This window comes from Gorilla gorilla, chromosome 6 (genome assembly GCF_029281585.2).
Source record: "Gorilla gorilla gorilla isolate KB3781 chromosome 6, NHGRI_mGorGor1-v2.1_pri, whole genome shotgun sequence".
Classification (NCBI taxonomy): domain Eukaryota; kingdom Metazoa; phylum Chordata; class Mammalia; order Primates; family Hominidae; genus Gorilla; species Gorilla gorilla.
In genome coordinates this window covers 74,126,132-74,147,805 of record NC_073230.2, presented here as the reverse complement: position 1 = coordinate 74,147,805, position 21,674 = coordinate 74,126,132, and the positions used below count along the sequence as shown (strand labels likewise).

Below are 21,674 nucleotides of genomic sequence, written 5' to 3'. Positions count from 1 at the left end.
TCCTGGGTAGAATTGCACCTTCACAATAATGGGAATGGGTGCAGTGTTTAAGCCTCAGTTTTTTATTTATAATGGTGACATGGAAATCACTCTGCTGGATTTCCAGCATGAGTCCATATAGAGATAGCTCCAAGAGTTCTCACTATGACAGCCCACCTCATTAACAGACACCATGGGATAGTAATAGGACTTCCAAAACAGACACCCAATGCATTCAAGAGAAAAACAGCTCACTCTGAAAATGATTATATTGAGAGGGAAAAAAAAAGAAAATAAAAGCATCTTAAGAAAAAAACTCAGATTAGATATGATTGAACAAGTCAGCCAGAAAAACTTCCCCTAAAACACATTTCTCTGTAAAAACCCAAAGTGCACAGCTACCCTCAGTATGAAAAACATGAGCATTATGAATAACGGGGGACATATTCTCAGCAGAATTTTGTAAGTGTGTGTTACAGCGTGGTCTGGATTGAAGACCCAAGCAGACTTTGTGTGAGCAACAAGGCCGTTTATTCACTTGGGTGTTAGTGGGCTGAATCGGAAAAGGGAGTCAGCCCGGAGGTGTGAGGGAGAGCAGTCTTTACAGGGCAAAGTGGCGGGTGGAAAATTACAACATGGTTTTGGGACTTGTTGACTCAAGAAGTTGATCAACCAGTTGGAACAGAAACCCGTTGTTCTTCTTTTGTGGTTTTTGGTTGTTGCAGGTTTTCTGGCTCCAGGAAGTCTGGAGGCATATGTGCTGGTCACAGAGTTCTTAATGGCCCACCGTCAATAATGGCCTGCTGGCAATAATGCAGCCATATTTGTGGGATATGACATTCCTGTCTTTTTGTTTTAATAAGAAAAGAAGTGGACGGGGTGACGTTTCTCAGGGATTCTTCGAGCGGGACTTGGGGCGGCATGGACTCCTAATTGGGAAAGAGATCTTGGGGTGGGGGTGACATTGAGGGGCAGTTAGGAGTAGCATTTGTCGCATAGATTGATTGGTAATAGCTTGAATGAGATTTTATAGGAACTGAGAGGCTAAATGGAAGAGGCAGGGTCCAAATAGGAGAAGGAGAATGATGGAAATGAGGGGCCCAGCTATAGGGAGAAGCCACAACGCCCAGCTCCAAAGATTGGTGTTAAGAGTCTGAAAGACGTTGTCTGATTTTAGAAGCCTTTTCATTTAACTGCGAGGCAGCATCTCGTACTAGTCCAGACTGGTTGGTGGAAAAACAATCTTCCCCTAAAAAGGTGCATAGCCCACCTTTTTCGGCAGTTAGGAGGTCTAAGCCACGGTGGTTCTGGAGAGTTACTGCTGCTAAGGAGTCTATTTGGGATTGGAGAGTAAGGGTGGATTTTGCTATGTCTTGTAGGCTGTCTGAGAGATCCTTTGAGAGTGTATGATAGTAGGACAGGGAAGGGGACAAACCTGCTATTCCGGTTCCTGTGGCATTGGTAATTCCTAGTCCTATAAGCAAGGGTATTATCTGCACAGCCCTATGCTGATGGACTTGGGCTCTGACAGGGACTGGTAAGGTTTGGTTTCCAGGGGCAATGTCAGTTTTGGGGCTTAGGAAGATTAGGGTACAGGTGCTTGTCCAGTTAGTGGGGAGGCAGACATAGGTTGAAGTTCCACACAAGAAGAATATGCCTTGGCTGGGTAGGCAGAACTGGCTGTGTATGTTAAAAAGGTGTGTGAATTTGTTTTCATTTTCCCACACCCCTAGGGTACTTGCCAAGGCGGCCCCGGTGAGCGGCTGAAAAGGGATGTTTGGGATAAGCTGAGTGTCTCCCTGTGTTTTATTTTCCCATTGGAGGAAAAATCATTTTGTATCTACTAGGAGCCACTCAGAAGGGTAATCAAAAGAGGGGATAAGGAGGCATTCGTCAGTGGTGGGAGTGCTGCTGCAGGAGGTCCAGGGGTGAATGGTCATGCAGCGCGTATGCCTGCCATTACAAAACCCGGATTGTTTGTTAAGCAGAGAGGTGCTGATGACCTCTGGGGGCTTTGAGAAGCGGACAGGCTGTTTGAATGTAGCTGTTTGGGAGACCTGGAAGTTAATATAGTCAGTTGGGGCTTGAAGCTGCAAGGCGTAGTTGCACTGATGAACAGTAGGTGACCTAGAGGTAGGCCTGATGACAGGTTGTGTTGGACGCATAAAGGGGCTTGGAAAGTTACGACAGCGTTTGTAGTCACAGGGCCGTGTATGGGCTTTTCATTACTTGTGTAATGGGTGAGGCTGGACACGTAGGATCGTAAAAGTTGAACTGCACGTCCTGTCAGGGTATTTTCAGTCATTTCATTGATGGAGAAGTTGGCCAATGACCGCATATGTAGGAGTTAGAAGGGGCTTTTTCCTTCATTACGAGGGTGGTAGGTTAAGCTAGTAACTACCCAGTTTTTTGTGGGAATCAGAGTGGCAACGTAAGTGGTAGCTGATAGAGAAATGCAAAGCCAGCGTCCTTTGCCAAAGAAGGATTGGACTGGTTTAACAGAGAGTGGGTTAAGTTGAGAGTTTTGTAGAGGTAATTAGGCATTACTGGAAGTGGGAGTGCGGCCATGCCAGGTAGCCAAAGGAGCAGGAGGGATAGATAAAGAGTGAGTAGGAAGGTAAACAGAGGCGTCTCATCTGGGAAGAAGTTATACAGAGTGCCCTAAAAGATGAGATCATCTATCCAGTTTAAGAGAGAATCTAAGGTGGGAGTTTGGGGATGAAACCAGGAGATGTCTTGGCAAATAGAGTGGAGGAAGAGGGTGAAGAAGCAGGGTGGACAGGAGCAGGACATTTAAGTTTCTTCAGGGATTTGGGTGAGTTTTAATGAGGTCGGGGAGAGTACTTGCGACTTCCAAGAGGAGGAAGAAGGGTCAGGCTGAGTGTCAGATGGACACAGCTTTACTCTGGAAGGGTGAATCCACTGAGGAGGATCTTGTAAGCGGACAGCTGTTGGGGTACCATAAACGACCAGGAAGGGTCCTGTCCACTGAGGCTGTAGAGATCAGGGGGTTAAGCTCTTTATCAGGATGGGCTGTCTGGCCAGAGTGTCCTCATATGGCTGGGTATCTGAGGTGGGTAAAAGAAGGTTAGCAGCCTGACAGATTTCATTCCTAGCCTGTTGGAGGACTGGTGTCTGGGATGAGGTTGGGCCCCAGTAGAAAAGTACTACCATATAAGAGTTCGAATGGGCTATACCTGGTAGGTTCATAGGCGGTGGCTCAGATCCTGAGAAGCACAAGTGGTAGGAGAACAGTCCAGTCCTTTCGGAGTTGGAGGGTGAGTTTTTAAGAGGCCGTTGGCTCTTTCAACCTTTCCTGAGGAATGAGGATGGTATGGGGTGTGGAGATTCCACTGGATGCCAAGGGCCTGGGAAACTGCCTGGGTGATTTGGCTAATGAAGGCTGGACCACTGTCAGATTGGATGGAAGTAGGGAGGCCGAAACAGGTAATAATATCTGTCAGAAGAGAGGTAAAAACTGCTGCAGCCTTTTCAGATCCAGTAGGGAAGGCCTCGACCCATCTGGTGAAGGTATCAACCCAAACTAGGAGGTACTTATATTTTTTGACACGAGGCATATGAGTGAAGTCAATTTGCCAATCTTGTGTAGTAGTAAACCCTCAGGCCTGATGTGCTGGGGAAGGAGGGGGCCTAAGAAAACCTTGGAGTGGCAGATGGAACATTGAGAAGTGATTGCTTTAAGGACGGACTTCCACGATGAGAAAGAAATAAGGGGCTCTAGGAGGCGAGCCAAAGGCTTGTATCCTACATGGAAGCGGTCATGGAGGGATGAGAGAATAGATTGCGCTTGTGAGGCAGGAAGAAGGAACTTTCTATGATCCAAGAACCACTTGCCTTGTGAGTTGGAAAGGACTAGCAGAGCAGGTTTTCAGAAGAAGAGTAGTAGGTAGGGATAATAGATGAGAAAGAAACATACTGGTCTTTTGGAGCAGAGACTGGAACGTCTGCAGACACTGAGGTGTTTGCCACCTCTTTTGCTGTTTTACTGGCATGGGCATTTCCTTTAGTGATAGGGTCTGTTGGTTTTTGGCATCCTCTGCAGTGGACAACTCCAGCCTTGGCTGGCAGAAGAGCAGCCTTAAGGAGGGCCTTTATGAGAAAGGCATTGATAATGGAAGACCCTTGTGTGGTTAGAAAACCTCTTTCCACCCAGATGGCAGCACTGTGATGAAGGATGTGGAAAGCATACTTGGAATCAGTATAAATATTGACGTGCATTCCCTTAGAGAGAGACAGCGTGAGTTAAAGCAATTAGTTCAGCTTGCTGAGAGGTGGTGGAGGGTGGAAGTGCAGCAGCCTCGATAACAGATGTGTGGGACACAACAAACAGCATAACCTGCCTTGGCTGGCGAAAATTGGTTGGGCCTTGAAGAACTACCATCGATAAACCAAGTGTGGTCTGGGTTTGGGACTGGAAAAACAGAAATGTGAGGAGAGGGGGAGGATGCCATGTGTATTAAGGAGATGCAGTCATGTGGCTCAGGACATGTGTTGGGTGCTAAGTGAGAGGCTGGGTTGAAACTGGGTCCAAGAGTAATGGTTAGCATGGGGTTTAAAATAAAGAGCGAATAAAGCTGGAGGAGATGGGAGGAGAGTAGGTGTGTGAGGTGAGAGGAAGAAATGAGACTCTGGAGGTTGTGAGCACTATAGAGGGTAACTGGGGTGTAACCAGTGATTTTGAGGGATTCTAGGAGTATTAGGGCAGTGGCCGCTGCAGCATGTAAACAGGGCAGCCAGCCTAGGACTGTGAGGTCAAGTTTAGATAAGTAGGCCACTGGTCATGGGCCTGGCCCTTGTGTTAGGACCCCAACTGCACATCCCTTTACCTCTGCCATGTAGAGACAGAAGGGCTGGGTGGAGTCGAGGAACGCCAGTGAGGAGGCTGTCTCAAGAGCTTTTTTCAGGGAGTGAAAGGATGAATGAGGGAAGGTTTGAGGTCTATGGGGTCAGCTAGGTTGCCTTTTGTAAGCTTATAAAGGGGTTTTGTTAAGAGGGCAAAACCAGGTACCTAGAGGTGGAAGTACCCAATGATGCCTAGGAAGGAGAGAAGCTGCTGTTTTTGAAGGGACTGGGGTCTAGGAGATTAGGTGAATACGGTCAGTGGGGGGAGTGCGGGTGTGCTGATGGAGAATTATGCTGAGATAAATAACAGAAGGGGAAGAAATTTGAGCTTTAGAAGGGGACATTCGGTACCCTTTAGAGTCTAAATGCTGAAGGAGTAGGAGGATATTCTGTTGGGAGGATTCCTAGGAGGGACTGCAGAGAAGATCATCGACATACTGGATGAGGTAGGAAAAGGAAGGCTGAAAAGAGAGTAGGTCGCAGGCAAGGGCTTGGCTAAAATAATGAGGGCTATTCCAGAAGCCCTGGGAAGAATGGTCCAAGTTAGTTGTTGGGACTGATGGGTGTCAGCGTCAGTCCAGGTGAAGGCAAAAAGAGGTTGAGAGGAGGGATGTAGGGGAATGGTGTAGAAGGCATCTTTTAGGCTGAGAACAGAATAATAGGTAGTGGTGGGAGGTATTCTGGACAAGAGAGTATATGGGTTTGGCACTATAGAATGGATGAAAAGTACAATCTGATTGATGAGACGAAGGTCTTGAACTAATCTGTAGGACTTGTCTGGTTTTTGAAAGGGAAGGATGGGAGAGTTAATGGGTACTAAGAGGCCATGTTGTAAAAAGTGGGTAAAAAGGCTTTAGGCCTTTTAGGGGTGGCATAGGGATAGGATACTGGCATTGGGCAGGGTAAGGATGGTTTGGCCTTAAAGGGATGATGAGGGGGGAGTGATCTGTAGCAAGGGAGGGAGAGATGATATCCCAGACCCTGGGGTTGAGGAAGGGAGACGTTAGAGGAGCTTGTGGGGATGGCGAAGGGTTGGGGAGAAGGGTGGCAAGGAGGTGTGGCTGTAGCCTAGAATAGTGAGGGAGGCAGACAGTTTTGTTAGGATGCCTCGGCCGAGGAGAGGGACTGGACAAGTGGGGATGACTAAAAGGAGTGCAAAAAGGAGTGCTGATCTAGTTGACACACGAGTGGAGTCTGGAGAGGTCTGGAGGCTTTGCCGTCAATTCCCACAACAGTCATGGAGGCTAGGGAGACAGATCCCTGAAAGGAGGGCAGGGTGGAGTGGGTGGCCCCCATATCGATCAAAAGGGGGATGGACTTACCCTCCACCTTAAGAGTTACCCGAGGTCCATGATGGTCCATGGGGCCTCCGAGGTGTTCGGGCAGTGTCATTCCTCAGCCACCAAGCTGAGGAGATCAGAGAAGGAGTCAGCCAGGGGGCTGTGGGGTTAAGCTCCAGGAGCTCTAGGGATGGCAGCTTGAGTTGGACAGTCTGACTTCCAGCGAGGGCCTGCACAAACAGGGCATGGCTTAGAAGGAACCCCAGGCTGCAGGCATTCCTTGGCCCAGTGACTATTTTTATGGCACTTGAAGCATGGCCCTGGAGGGGCTGCTGGGCGCTGCGGTCTGGACGCCTTGAAATCCCTACAGGCCATTGGTGTGGCTGGGGTTCGTCTTACGGCTGAGGCAAGCATCTGTAATTCAGAAACACGCTGCCACCAGGTAGCCTCCTCCCTGTTACTGAACACCTTAAAGGCAAGGTTAATTAAATCCTGTTGTGGGGTTTGAGGGCCAGACTCTAATTTTTGAAGTTTTTTTCTAATGTCGGGAGCTGACTGGGTAATAAAATGCATGAGTCGGCCTTCTGGTCCCTGGCCCTTCAGGGTCTAAAGCTGGATTTATGGCCAGATGGGCCATAAACTGGGCTGGATTTTCGTCCTTGCCCTGAGTGATTTCTTTTAACTTATCATAATTGACAGCCTTATACGCAGCTTTTTGGAGTCCCTCTACTAAGCAAGTGATCATATAATCTCGCCCGGCCATACCAGGAGATCCTGTTTGATAGTTCCACTGGGGGTCCTCACGGGGGACCTCCCTGGCACCTTCCTGGAGACCTGGCTCAAGGCGCCAGTGGTCACCTGCATAGGACTGAGCTAGGGCCCAAACACCCTCCCATTCTTCAGGAGTGAGTGTAGAAGTGAGGATGACATTTAAGTCACTCCAGGTGAGGTTATAAGACTGAGTTAAATATTGAAATTCCTGGATATATTTAGTGGAGTCTTATGGAAAAGAACCTAAACACTGGCTGACCTGAGACAGGTCAGACAGGGAGAAAGAAACATGAACTCGGACTATCCCTTCAGCTCCAGCCACCTCTCAAAGGGGAAATAGTGGGGTGGGAGGAGGGGGATTAGAAGTGGGACCAAATTGTCAGCCAGTTCGGGTATGGGGCAGAGTAGGGACAGAAGGGATATAGGGAGGCATGGTATGGGTAGAAGGGGGACTGGGGTCTGGAGAAGGGTTGGGACCGGAGTCGGACGGGCAGGGAGGAGAAATATCGGAAGGGTCTGTGGACAAGAAGGACTCGCTGTCGCCAGAGGGTGGTAGGGGAGCAGATGGGAGGGACAGAAGGAGAATTTGAGACAAATTGCATTGGGAACAAGGGCTGGGGAGGGACCGAAGTGTAAAACATGCCTGGATGTATGGAACCTCAAACCATTTGCCCATTTTGTGACAAAAGTTGTCTAAGTCCCACAAAATAGAGAAATTGAAAGTGCCATTTTCTGGCCACTGAGAGCCACTGTCTAATTTATATTGGGGCCAGGCCATATTACAGAAGAAAATGAGATGTTTAGGTTCCAAATCAGGTGAAAGACGGAGGGGTTTTAGATTCCTAAGGACACAGGCCAAAGGACAAGAAGGAGGAATGGAGGGTGGAAGGGTGCCCATAATGAACAGCGGAGGACTGAAGAAACAGAGAGACAGAGAGAGAGAAACAAGGAGGAGAGCAACCACAAGGACCTTCAGCAGGTGTCCCCATCTGGGTTGTGCAGTGGATGAGTGGCCAAGGCACATGTCCCTGTGGTTGACCAGTCACCTAGGGAAGCCTGTCTTCCCAGAGATAATCCATGACCAATGTTAGATTTAGGAAACACGGACAGTGAGTGTCCTCTCCTCTCTAAGAAAAGGAAAGTTTGAGAAAGGATGGAGGTCTCTTACCTATCCGAAGGCAGAGGCGGGGCTTTTACAGAGCTGGTCCGAGGTACCGAGGTCACGGGTGGGTCTCTTCAAGAAGTCGGGGGAAGGGGCTAGGGGACACGACTCCCAAAGGAGTTCCCCTATCCCGGATTTCAGCATCAAATGTGTGTTATGGCGCAGTCTGGATTGAAGAGAAAACCCAAGCAGGCTTTGTGTGAGCTCGCACCCAAGTGAATAAATAGCCTCACTGCTCACACAAAGCCTGCTTGGGTCGTCTCTTCAATCCAGACTACACCATAACACAAAGTAAGGTTCCTCTTTCATCTCTGCTGCTCTCTTATCTTCTAGCCATTGAATGGGAGATCTATACCGGAATATGCCTGACAATTTCCACCAAAACATTTTGATGAACAATTGGAATATGACTTTGTTAATATAGTGGAATATATTTGAGCTTGCATCATGGCTAAGTGAAGAGCTATTATGGTTTTTGAGTGGCCACATCACCCTTATTTGTCTTGTAATAGCAGCATTCCAATTTAGTGAAATAAAAGACACTAAAATCATGCTTCCCTAATATTATCTCTATTGAATAAACTAGTAAGCATATCATACTAATATCTACTATAATAATTTGGCAGTAAATTTTCTTTCACATTGGATAAAATTCCTAAGTATAAATAATTTTAGTGTACTAGTCATAATGTACGTAGGATTTTAAAATATTGTCTGTAACCATAATTCAATTAAAACACTTTATGTTTTGAAAGTATGAATAACAATATTAAAATGACTAAGGGATTCATTCAAAGTAAATATTGTGGCCTTATATTTATACTAGTGTAGAAAATACTGTTCAATTGATATGAATGCAGTTTGTCTACAAATGCTACACCTAACTATGCTAATTGTTCTGAAGTAATAAATAGAAACCAAAGAACAACTACATACTCCACTGTTCAGTTCATACACTGAACCTCGCTTTTGCAATGGAAGTATTTTAGCCTGCAAATATTAGATAATTACGTTGGATAGTCTGTTTTCTGTCAAAGGAATTTACTCAGCATTTTTTAGTCCTCATTATTCTGTACTGCTAAATTTAATACTATCTTTGTGCTCAACTTTTGTGTGCTCTTAAAATGAGTTTTGATTTAAACAAATCTGTGTCTACTTTAAAAGATTAAAAAATTTTTAAAAATTTGCCAAAGCAAAAACAAAGCAATAAACCTGAGGTCTCAGATAAAGACAATCCCAAATCAAGAACAATGACCAAAAATTTATTTAGCTATTAATATAATTTATGTATCGTTCAAAACAACAAAGACAAAAATTTACGTACAATTTAAATCCTTTAAGAAAAAAGAGATTAGCAAAATATCCTCCCTTATTTTTCACATAGGAGAATAAAGCCTCTTATTTCTAATTTTTATTTTCTCCTACAACAGACAGGTCTCTGGACATGTTTTTGAACTCCTGGACATCTTTTTTTTTTTTTTTTTGAGACAGAGTCTCGCTCTGTCGCCCAGGCTGGAGTGCAGTGGCTTGATCTTGGCTCACTGCAAGCCCCGCCTCGCGGGTTCACACCATTCTCCTGCCTCAGCCTCCCAAGTAGCTGGGTCTATAGGCACCCACTACCACGCCCGTCTAATTTTTTGTATTTTTAGTAGAGACGGGGTTTCACCGTGTGAGCCAGGATGGTCTCGATCTCCTGATCTCATGATCCGCCCGCCTCGGCCTCCCAAAGTGCTGGGATTACAGGCGTGAGCCACCACGCCTAGCCGAACTCTTGGACATCTTAATTTTGCACACTGTGTGCAACTGAAAGAATGTTATCAGAAAAAAAAATAGAAGAGAGAAAGGTGTTATAAAAAAAAAATCCGGCGAGGTGCGGTGGCTCATGCCTGTAATCCCAGCACTTTGAGAGGCCAAGGCGGGTGGATCACCTAAGGTCATGAGTTGAAGACCAGCCTGACCAACATGGCAAAACCCCGTCTCTACTAAAAATACAAAAATTTGCCAGGCATGGTGATGCATGCCTGTAATCCCAGCTACTTGGGAAGCTGAGGCAGGTGAATGGCTTGAACCTGGGAGACAGAGGTTGCAGCGAGCCAAAATCATGCCACTGCACTCCAGCCTGGGCAACAAGAGTGAAACTCCATCTCAAAAAAAAAAAAAATCCATGGGTATGTTAATCAAGAAAAATGACAAGACAAATCTCAATCATTTTAGGAGGTTTTTTGCCAAAGTTAAGGATGTGTGCCCTGGAGACAAGTCTATGTCTTTCTTCCAAGATCATTTTGAGGACTTCATATTTAAAAGGAAAAGGGTGGGATGTTGGTAAGTATACAATTTTCATGTAAGAAGAGGATAGAAAAATACAGTCATTCATGCCTTTGTCTGGCTCAGTGAATCTGCATTTTTTTTAACATAAGATGACACAGACAAATAGGGCAGAAGAAAAATGCAGGGAACCTGAATTTTTACATAAGATAACATAGACAAAATGGGGCAGAGGAACAGATAGGCATCTGTGTCTGATGGAAAGGGGAGTGACTGAACCTATAAACTATCAATTTACATTTCTATGATAAAATTTTAACAGAAACACCTTGGGGTAGAGATCTGCAGCTCACCAGGAATTTTACTGTGGACACATATGGGGGGAGGTATGCAGCTTTTCATCTTTTAACCATCTTATTTAGGAACCAAAAGGGAAAGGCAGGTTTGTGTGACCCAGTTCTCAGATTAACTTCTCTCTTTGGCTTAATGAGTTTGGAGTCCCAAGATTTAATTTGCTTTCACAGGTGCACATGAATAAAGCAATTTCTTACAGATTTATAAAGAGACTTAGATTCTGACACAATAATAGTGGGAGACTACAACACCCCACAGACACTAATAAATCACTGAGGCAAAAAATTAACAAAGATATCAGGACCTAAATGTAACACTTGACCAAATAGTCCTAATAGACAGCTACAGAACTCTTCATCTACAAACTACATAATATACATTTTTCTCATCACCATATGGCACATACTGTAAAACTGACCACAATCAGAAATAAAACAATTCTCAGCAAATTCAAACATCCCAAAATTATACCAACCACAAACTTAGATCACAGCCTGATAAAAATATAATTGAATACAAAGAAAACCACTTGAAACCATACAATTACATACAAATTAAAAAACCTGGGCTGGGCATGGTGGCTCATGCCTGTAGTCCCAGCACTTTGGGAGGAAGAGGCAGGCAGATCACTTGAGGTCAGGAGTTTGAGACCAGCCTGACCAACATGGTGAAACCCTGCCTCTATTAAATATACAAAAACTAGCCGGGCGTGGTGGTGCATGCCTGTAATCCCAGCTACTCGGGAGGCTGAGGCACAGAATCACTTGAGCCCGGGAGGCAGAGGTTGCGGTGAGCTGAGATTGTGCCACTGCACTCCAGACTGGGTGACAGAGTGAGACTCTGTCTCACAAAACAAACAAACACCTGCACCTGAATGACTTTTTGGTAAATAATAAAATTAAGGGAGAAATCAAGAAATTCTTTGGAACAAATGAGAACAAAGTACTGCAACACAGCTGACACAGTGTAAAGAGGGAAATTTATAGCACCAAATGTTCACATTAAAAAGTTAAAAAGATCTCAATTTAACAAACTAGCATTATAAATAAAAGCATGAGAGCAGCAAGAGGAAACCAACTTCTAAACTAGCAGAAGGCAAGAAATAACCAAAATCACATCTGTACCAAAGGAAATATAGACATGAAAAACTATACAAAAGATCAAGAAACCTAGGAGTTAAATCTTTGAAAAAATTAATAAATAAACCACTAGTTAGATTCATGACAAAGACAAGATCCAAATAAACACAATTAGAAATGACAAAAGAAGCATTACCACTGACCCCACAAAAACACAAATAACTGTTGAAGTCTGCTATGAACACCTCTATGCACACAAACTAGAAAATCTAAAAGAAATGGATAAATTCCTGAACAAATACATCCTCCCAAGACTGAGCAGAAAAAGAAACTGAATCCCTGAATAGACCAATAACAAGCTCCAAAACTAAATTACTAATAAATAGCCAAGCAACCAAAAAAGTCTCAGGACCAGAGAGATTTACAGCTGAATTTTACCAGATGTACAAAGAAGAGCTGGTACCATTTCTTCTAAAACTATTCCAAAAAATTGAGAAAGCACTCTTCCCAACTCATTATATAAGAACAGTATCATATGATACCAAAACCTGACAGAGATATAACAAAAAAAGAAAACTTCAGGTCAATATCCTTGATGACCATTTATGCAAAAATCATCAGCAAAATACCGGCAAATTGAATCCAGCAGCACATCATAAAAGCTAATCCACTATGATCAAGTAGACTTTATCCCTGGCATATAAGGTTGGTTCAACATACACAAATCAATAAATGTGATTCATCACATAAACAGAAATACAGACAAAAACCACAAGATTATCGCAATAGATGCAGAAGAAGCTTTCAATAAAATTCAACATCCTTCGCATTAAAATAATTAAAGGCCCTCAACAAAGTAGGCACTGAAGCTACATACTTCAAAATAATGAGTTATCTATGAGGAACCCACAACCAACATATGGAATGGACAAAGCTAGAAGCATTTCTCCATGAAAACTGGCACAAGACAAGGATGCTTTCTCTCACCACTCCTATTCAACATAGAATTGGTAGTCCTCACTAGAGCAATCAGGCAAGCGACAAAAATAAAAGGCATCCAAATAGTAAGCAAACAAGTCAAACTATCCCTGTTTGCAGAAAACATATCTAGAAAAGCCTATAGTCCTCACAGAAAAGCTCTTTAAACTGAAAAATAACTGAAGCAAAATTTCAGAATACAAAATAAATGCACAAAAATCAGTAGCATCCCTCTACATCAACAACATCCAAGATGAAAACCAAATCAAAAACACAATCTCATTCACAATTGCTACAAAAAGAATATTTAGGAATACAGCTAACCAGGAAAGTGAAAGATCTCTACAACAACAATTACAAAACACTGCTTAAAGAAGTTAGATATGACACAAATAAATGGAAAATCATTTTATGCTCTTGGATAGAAAAGATCAAAATTATTAAAATGGCCATACTGCCCAAAGAAATGTACAGATCTAATATTATTCCCATCAAACTCCCAAAAACATTCTTAGCAGAACTTAAAAAAAAAAACACCTATTTTAAAATTCATATGGAACAACAAAGAGCTCAAATAGCCAAGGCAATTCCAAGCAAAAAGAACAAAGCTGGAGGCATTGCATTACCTGAATTCAAACTATACTTCAGGGCTACAGTAACCAAAGAAGCATGGTAGTGGTATAAAATAAATAAATAAAAATAAAACAACAACAACAACAACAAAAAACAGACCAATAGACCAGTGCAACACAATAGAGCCCAGAAATAATGCCACACACCTACAGCCATTTGGTCTTCTCACAAAGCTGACATGAGAAATGCGGGAAGAATTCCGTATTTAATAAACGATGCTAGAATAACTAGCTAACACTATGTAGAACATTGAAAGTGGATACCTTTCCTACACCATATATAAAAATCACTCAACATGAGTTACAGGTTTAAATGTAAAACTTAAAATTATAAAATACCCTGGAAGACTAACCTAGGAAATACCATTCTAACATAGAAACTGACAGAGATTTCATGATGAAGATGCCAAAAGCAATTGCAACAAAAGCTAAAACTGACAAATAGGATGTAATTAAACTAGCTATTTCACAGCAATGGAAACTATCAACAGACAAACTACAGAATAAAATAAAATATTTGCAAACTATGCTTCTGACAAAGGTCTAATATCCAGCATCCATCAGAAACAAACAAATTTGTAAGAAAAACACAAACAACCTTATTAAAAAGTAAGCAAAAAACATGAACAGATGCTTTTCAAAAGAAGACATACATGTGGCTAAAAAGTAAATTTTAAAAATGCTCTCTCAGGCGCGGTGGCTCATGCCTATAATCCCAGCACTTTGGGAGGCCAAGGCGGGTGGATCACGAGGTCAGGAGTTTGAGACCAGCCTGACCAAGATGGTGAAACCCCATCTCTACCAAAAATACAAAAATTAGCCAGGCACGGTGGCAGGCACCTATAATCCCAGCTGCTCGGGAGGCTGAGGCAGAAGAATCACTTGAACTCAGGCGGGAGAGGTTGCAGTGAGCCAAGATCGTGCCACTGCACCCCAGCCTGGGCGACAGAGTGTGACTCCATCTCAAATAAATAAATAAATAAATAAATGCTCATCACTAATCATTAGAGAAATGCAGAGAAAAACTACAATGAGATACCATCTCATACCAGTCAGAACGGCTGTTCTTAATAACAGATGCTGGCAAGGTTGAAGGGAAAAGGGAATGCTTATACACTGCCTGTGGGAGTGTAAATTAGTTCAACCATTGTGAAAAGCAGTGTGGTGATTCCTCACAGAACTAGAAACAGAATTACCATTTGACCCAGACACCTCATAATTGGGTTTACACCCAAAGAAATATAAATTATTCTATCACAGAGACACATGCACATGCATGTTCACTGCAGCACTATTCACATAGCAAAGATATGGAATCAACCAAATACCTATCGATGGTAGACTGGATAAAGAAAATATGGTATGGCAGGGCACGGCACGGTGGCTCACACCTGTAACCACAGCACTTTCGTAAGCTGAGGCATGCAGATTTGCGGAACTCAAAAGTTCAAAACCAGACTGAGCAATGTGGAAGAACCACGTCTTTACAAAAAATACAAAAAGAAAAATTAGCCGGGCATAATGATACACATCTGTAGTTCCAGCTACTTGGAGGGCTTAGGTAGGTGGATTGCTTGAGCCAGGGAGGTTGAGGCTGCAGTGAGCCAAGATCACACCACTGCACTTCAGCCTGTGGGACAAGATGAGACCCTGTCTCCAAAAATAATTATAATAAAAATAAAATAAAACAAAATATTTAATACAAACAAAATACGATACATAAACATCATGGAATACCATGTGGTCATAAAAAAGAACAAGAGCACGTCCTTCGCAGCAACATGGATAAAGCTGGAGACCATTAGCCATAGAAAATTAATGCAGAATAGAAAACCAAATATATTTTCTCACGTGTAAGAGCTAAATAATAAGAACACATGGACACAAAGAGGGGAACAACAGAGGCCTAGTTGAGGGTGGAAGGTGAAAGAACAAAAAGGGTCGCCAGCCGGGCGCGGTGGCTCACTCCTGTAATCCCAACACTTTGGGAGGCCGAGGCGGGTGGATCACAAGGTCAGGAGATCGAGACCATCCTGGCTAACACGGTGAAACCCCATCTCTACTAAAAAATACAAAAAAAAATTTAGCTGGGCTTGGTGGCAGGCACCTGTAGTCCCAGCTACTCGGGAGGCTGAGGCAGGAGAATGGCCTGAACCCGGGAGGCGGAGCTTGCAGTGAGCAGAGATCACGCCTGGGCAACAGAGCGAGACTCTGCCTCAAAAAAAAAAAAAAAGAACAAAAAGGATCAAAAAAATACTTGTTTGGTGCTATGCTTAGTATCTCAGCGATAAAATAATCTGCACACGAAACCACCCTGACACAATTTTACCTATATAACAAACTGCACGTGTACCCCAAAACAGAAATAAAAGTTAAAAGGAAAAAAATCCATGGGTGGGGGAGAATGCCATGTAGGTGGGAGGAATGGTCTGTGCTACAGATAGTGGCCCAGATGGGGCTGTCCTCTGATTTATTTGCGTCCATGCAGGCAGATGAGATTATGAACAGGTGGTCCAGAATCCTTGGTTGGTGGAGAGAGCAGGCTGCTGCTGCAGATTCAGTGTCTGGGAATAGGAATATGTCAAGAGACTTGTAGACACTTTGGTGGGTTTTTGGCAAAAAACACTAGAATAAAAAAATGCTGTAGTGAAATTCCTAAGGGCGGTGCCTAGTCCTGGGAGGGGTGTGGACACATCAATGTATAATGGGTATGTTTGTGAGTGGGTGGAAATTCTGGGATGGCAGCTGCGAGAAAAGGGGGTCTATAATCAGACCTCCTTTCCTCTAAGTTTTCAGTCCTCTCTCACCATGGAAGGAGACCTGGAATCACAGGACAATGGGCAGTGTGACAGTCTGTGTACAGGAGAGTAGAGCGTCGCATTCCCAGACACCCAGAGTTCCACTCCAGGCCAGGCCTCTGTGATATCTTTCTTTTGGCACCAAATCTGTAAAGTTTGCTTAACACCAAGCAATTCTCCAAAACTAACACATTGTTTAACATTTGAATTCTGACCCCAGAGTCAGCAGACCCTGATTCAGGGCTCAGTCCCACAACACTGTCCTCACTGCAGATGCCAGTCAAAAACCATATGGGCCCATCTGTGCTTCTAAACTACTGTTTGAAAATTTAGAATTCCCATAACTCCCTCAAGTTCAATAATTTGATAAAGCTACTCACAGAACTCTGCAAAACACTGTGGTTATGTCGACCAGTTTACTATACAAGATACAACCCAGGAAAATTCAAATGGAAAAAATGTATAGGACAAAGAAAAGAGATGGGGAAAGATGAAGCACATAGATAATCCTGGTAAATAGCTGTGATTAATAAAAGTCCCCATCCTTTGTGTTCTCCAGGAACAGTTTATGAAAAGAAACACCCTTCCCATTATGACTTAGATGGTACTCTTTTTCTTAACTATTTAATAACCAAACACTCACTCTGCATATTTTCTTTTTCATATTAAAAAATTCGCTGAATTTTTCTTCAGTGGTCAAAAGAAAGTTCTTCTTAATCAAACTTCACTTAAGTTTATCTCCTTTCCACAGGCTCCTGAACTTTGAGGTACCCTCAGTCTGAGCCAACATACAACCCCATTTTTTGTCCCTCCTAAAGACTTGATGAGTTCAGGATAAAAGTGTTCTAATCTAGTATTTGATTTTTTTCACCCTCCATTTGCCATTCCCCTGTGACCTTCTTTCTAACCTTCTTTGCTCCTCCCTAAAAAAAAAAGTCTTTGTCTGCCTAAACTTTGCAATTCTTAAAGATCTTTTAGTTGGTATTTCCTTCTGTTGCAATACTCCTTTAAAATTCAGAATTTTTTTTACAGAAACCTCATTCTGTTTTCACAAAAAGTAAAATACTGCCTCAAAACGATAACAACTTCATCTTTAGTAAGACTCTCTCATTCCCCTTCCATCTTAACATTAACTGCATCTGCCTGTGGGTCCCCCGACGTCCAGGGCTCTGTAGCTTCTCTCAGAATAAAGCCTTCTTCCATGGCTGGGGTGAGCAGGGGAGGCTTCCAAGAAAGAACTAACTGGGCCTTTAATAACCTCCCTTCCCTTTGCAGGCTCAATATTAGCCTTAGCTTGGAATCACTGGGCACAAGCTTTAATTTCCATGTCAAGGTTATTCACTTGGGTTTTGAAACTGCTTTAAAAATTCGGCAAAATTATGCACAGTATTTATATATGGGAAGGAATTTTTTTTCTTTTTTTTTTGAGACAGAGTCTCGCTCTGTTGCCCAGCCTGGAGTGCAGTGGTACACTCTTGGCTCACTGCAACCTCTGCCTCCCAGATTCAAGCGATTCTCCTGCCTCAGCCTACCAAGTAGCTAAGACTACAGGTGCCTGTCACCCACACCTGGCTAATTTTTCAGTAGAGACCGGGCTTCACCATGTTGGCCAGGCTGGTCTTGAACTCTTGACCTCAGGTGATCCGCCTGCCTCAGCCTCCCAAAAGTGCTGGGATTACAGGCGTGAGCCACTGCACCCAACCAAGGGAAGGAAATTTTAAGGTGCTTACATTTCATACCTCAGTAAGAAATGCAAAGTATTTATTTCTTTCAGACGATAAATGTATTATTCTATTATTTTCATTAAAAATTAGGTAGTAATCAATTAGTCATATGGGATTAGTAATCAAGAAGTCATACTTCTAGGAGGTACCAACTTTCATCTCACAAAATTTAGCATTAACCAGCTGGGTGCAGTGGCTCATGCCTGTAATCCCTTGGGAGACCAAGGTGGGCAGATCACTTGAGGTCAGGAGTTCAAGGCCAGCCTGCCCAACATGGTGAAACCCCGTGTCTAATAAAACTACAAAAATTACCTGGGCATGGTGGTGCATGCCTATAATCCCAGCTACTTGGGAGGCTGAGGCAGGAGAATTGCTTGAGCCCGGAAGGCGGAGGTTTCAGTGAGCTGAGATCGCACCACTGCCCTTCAGCCTGGGCAACAGAGTGAGACTCCATCTTAAAAAAAAAAAAAAAAAAAAAAAAAAATTAGCGTTCTCCTCACAAATCAAGATGATAGGATATAGAACAGAGGTATCCTCACAAATCAAGATGATAGGATATAGAACAGAGGTATTCACTGTAACAAAAGTGCCCTGCAAAAAGAGGAACTGATGCTTTCATAAATCTATGTAATTCATCAATTATCTACCACATTTTCTTGTAAAAATGTATTCATTTTCTACAGCCAAAATGGAAGAGAGGTTTTTTTCCTTTTTGTTTCCCTGCTAGCACTCTAAAAACTAAGCCTTGGAATACCGTTGGACATCACCCAGCCATAAAAAACACACCTGAGTAAATTCCTAAACTAAGTCTGGGAAAGAAAAAGGTAAATGAGAATTCTTAATAAATGGAATATATGATTAGATATTATTTTTCTCTGAAACTCACCTCTTTTATGCTCTGTAAATATTTTCTTAACTTTTAAATCATACTAATAAAATGCAAGTTACAGTTATAAAACTGAAATCACAATAAGTGAACAAATCTTTTCAAGGTGACAAACCCAGGGAGTGGTGGGGCTGATTAGAAAACAGATGTGTCTGATGAGTTCATGTCCTTTGCAGGGACATGGATAAAGCTGGAAACCATTATTCTCAGCAAGGACAAAAAACCAAACACCGCATGTTCTCACTTATAGGTGGGAACTGAACAATGAGAACACATGGACACAGGAAGGGGAACATCACACACTGGGGCCTGTTGTGGGGTTGGGGGAGGAGGGAGGGATAGCATTAGGAGATATACCTAATGCTAAATGACGAGTTACTGGGTGCAGCACACCAACATGGCACATGTGTACATATGTAACAAACCTGCACGTTATGCACATGTACCCTAAAACTTAAAGTATAATAATAAAAAAAAAAAGAAAACAGATGTGTCTGACTCATGTGTCAAGTCAGGCCACCCAAACACTAGATTCTCCTACCCCATCCTGCTCACTTAAGTGCTCAATGACCACCCTCTCTGTAGACACTGCCCTATGCCTCAGTGACTACTCCAAGTGCATTTCATTTTGCAAGTTGTTGTACCATCTCACTGGGGTCAAGTTTGATTTTTTTTTTTTTTTTGTCTTCTGGAATACTATTTTTTCTTTCACAAATCTTAGAGAATCCAGAGGGCAGAAATTATTTCTGAGTTTTCCTCTCAATACCAGCATCTGATTGGCTGACCAGCAATGTACCTCTGAGAAATGGAAGTCGGGTTGAGTGAACACAATCTTAATGCCTCAAAGGGTTAGCTTTCCAAAGGAAGGGTATACCAGGAGATTCCTCTCAGCCCCAGGGCATCCACCTGCTCCCTTAAGAGGCTACACTCCAACCTCAGATTGTCCTATGTCTCCCATTCCCAGATACCCAGAGTTCCATTCCAGGCCAGGAGCTGAAATTTACTAGAGATTCTAGCATACACAGCCACAGTTGATATCTTGATTTATCCCCAGACAGTACTGAAACCCAGGACCAGCAGAAAACCGAAAGGTGGCTGAGGACACATCACCCTGTAAAGTTTCCAAAGGGAAACCTTGACCCAAAAACATTCTGATAAGATCTCTGCGCCTAGGGAAGATAAAAGGAAAATAGGCACAGACTTTTTTTTACAATACAGTGTCAGGAGATTATTTTTTGTTTTCTTCTCATTGAAAATATTTTCAAACAGCAAACAATTTGTTTAAAGTGCCACCCAATAATTTGTCAACAATGATTAATTAAAATACAGTATCTAAAATGTACACTAAAGGACAAATAGTTGATAATGTGAATTAGGGAGGGGAAGTTGGCATTTGGGAATGTCAAAGGAAACTGGAAATTTAGCATTTTACTGAAAGTCAGTTAGGCTAAAAGAATGGGGAATAGGGAGTAGTCTTGAGACCCTGCTTGAGACACGTGAAAGTTGCAGGGGAAAATCTGTCCCCTGTGGAGTGTGAAAATAACTAAATGGCAGGCAATTAGACTGAGGTGGCTCTAGTCCCAGGGTTTTTACTTTTTAAAAAATCTAACTCAAATGCTTTCTTTTGTAAATTACTACATTGGGGAAAACAAAATTTAGACTTAATCAACCATGAACTGCCAATTAAGCTCTGATTACGTGACCAGAAAATTTCCACCTTCATCTAAAACTAAGAAACTACGTAACTCTACCTAACCAATTATTGAGTTTGCTTTCCTTTATCATGCACCTTATAAAAGTCTTTTCTTCAAGCCCCTCCCATGGAAAATAAACTACAAACCACAGCTGGGTGCTCTATAATTCTTCAATTACTCTTTGATTAAATTCTTTAATATTTTTGTGGTGACTTCCATAGATTTTTAAGAGAAAAAAGATGGACTAGGAACCCCACAGACTAAAGCTTTTCCCATTCATGAACCCCGCATCCCGAGTCAGGATTCTCCCCTGATGACCCTCCCGGCATCCCTGCACAATCGGGGAGAGATGCCGCGCTACGGGTGCAAAGCCGCCCGGAGTGGGCTCCAGGCCAGGGCACAGTCACTGCTCAGGGAGGAGACAGGACGCCCAGGGTCCCGGCTGTCAGCCCAGCCGCCATCTTACGGCTGAAGGGGACTGAGGACCGAGCTGCGCCAAGGAGAACTCGGGGCCGCGGGGGACTGAGGGCCGAGCTGCGCCAAGGAGAACTTGGTGCCGCGGACTTTGGAGGCCCGAGTCCAGCCACAGCCACTTCCGATCGGTTCCAACCAGCCCCTCCCCCTCTCTCGGGATGTCGGACCCAGCACTCTCACCATTTCTAGGCTTCCACGGGGTCCCGGCGTCTTAGCTGTGCATCTCCCAATATCTGCAGGTCACAGGGACACAGAGGCTGGGCCTCTAGCAGCAGAGGACACAGAGCAGTGAAGAGGAGAGCAGGAGCTCCGGCTGCAGCCAGAGACAAAGGCCCCGCCAAATCCCGGAAGCCGTCCTGTCCGCTCCAGCTGCGTGCCTGATTGGACGGTTCCCAGCCCAGCGGTCCTGATTGGATAACGTTTGCTGCCCTGCTCCCTCAGGCCCTGAGTGACAGAAGCTGTGCTCAGATGCTGGGCTGGAAGAAGATAAAGGGAAACCTAAGCTGCAGCCTTTTCAGGCAGGGCTCCTCCCTGAGTTGAGCCAGGTCCACCCCAGAAGGCATTTGCATTTAACCTGTATATAAAGTCATATGCATTTATAAATAATATATTATGTGGCTATTCACACATGAAAATAATATAACAATTATTTTAAAATTCCAGATTTTATGCCCTTTCTGAATTCTGGTCCTTTGAGCAGGCCGATTGAGAGTTTAAAAAGGAGGCAATCCTCTG

At 43.4% G+C, this 21,674-nt stretch overlaps 1 protein-coding gene across 3 annotated transcripts in view; it reads right to left on the bottom strand.

Annotated features, from left to right (window-relative positions):
- LOC101128844 (zinc finger protein 107) overlaps positions 1 to 21,317 on the bottom strand; it is a 45,503-nt gene extending 24,186 nt beyond the window's left edge. For 2 of the 3 annotated variants that reach the window (XM_055346940.1, XM_055346941.1), the window contains exons 1-2: positions 18,198 to 18,339; positions 8,062 to 8,221 (exon numbers count right to left, since the gene is read on the bottom strand). Coding sequence is in view for 1 of the 3 variants with exons in the window: in XM_019030796.3 (XP_018886341.2) it covers positions 21,120 to 21,122 (3 nt within the window). In the remaining 2 variants the exon portion in view is untranslated. Of the gene's footprint in view, positions 1 to 8,061; positions 8,222 to 18,197; positions 18,340 to 21,119 lie in introns of those variants that run through there. The other variant, XM_019030796.3, reaches the window with a different exon arrangement.
- Positions 21,318 to 21,674: the final 357 nt, after the last annotated feature.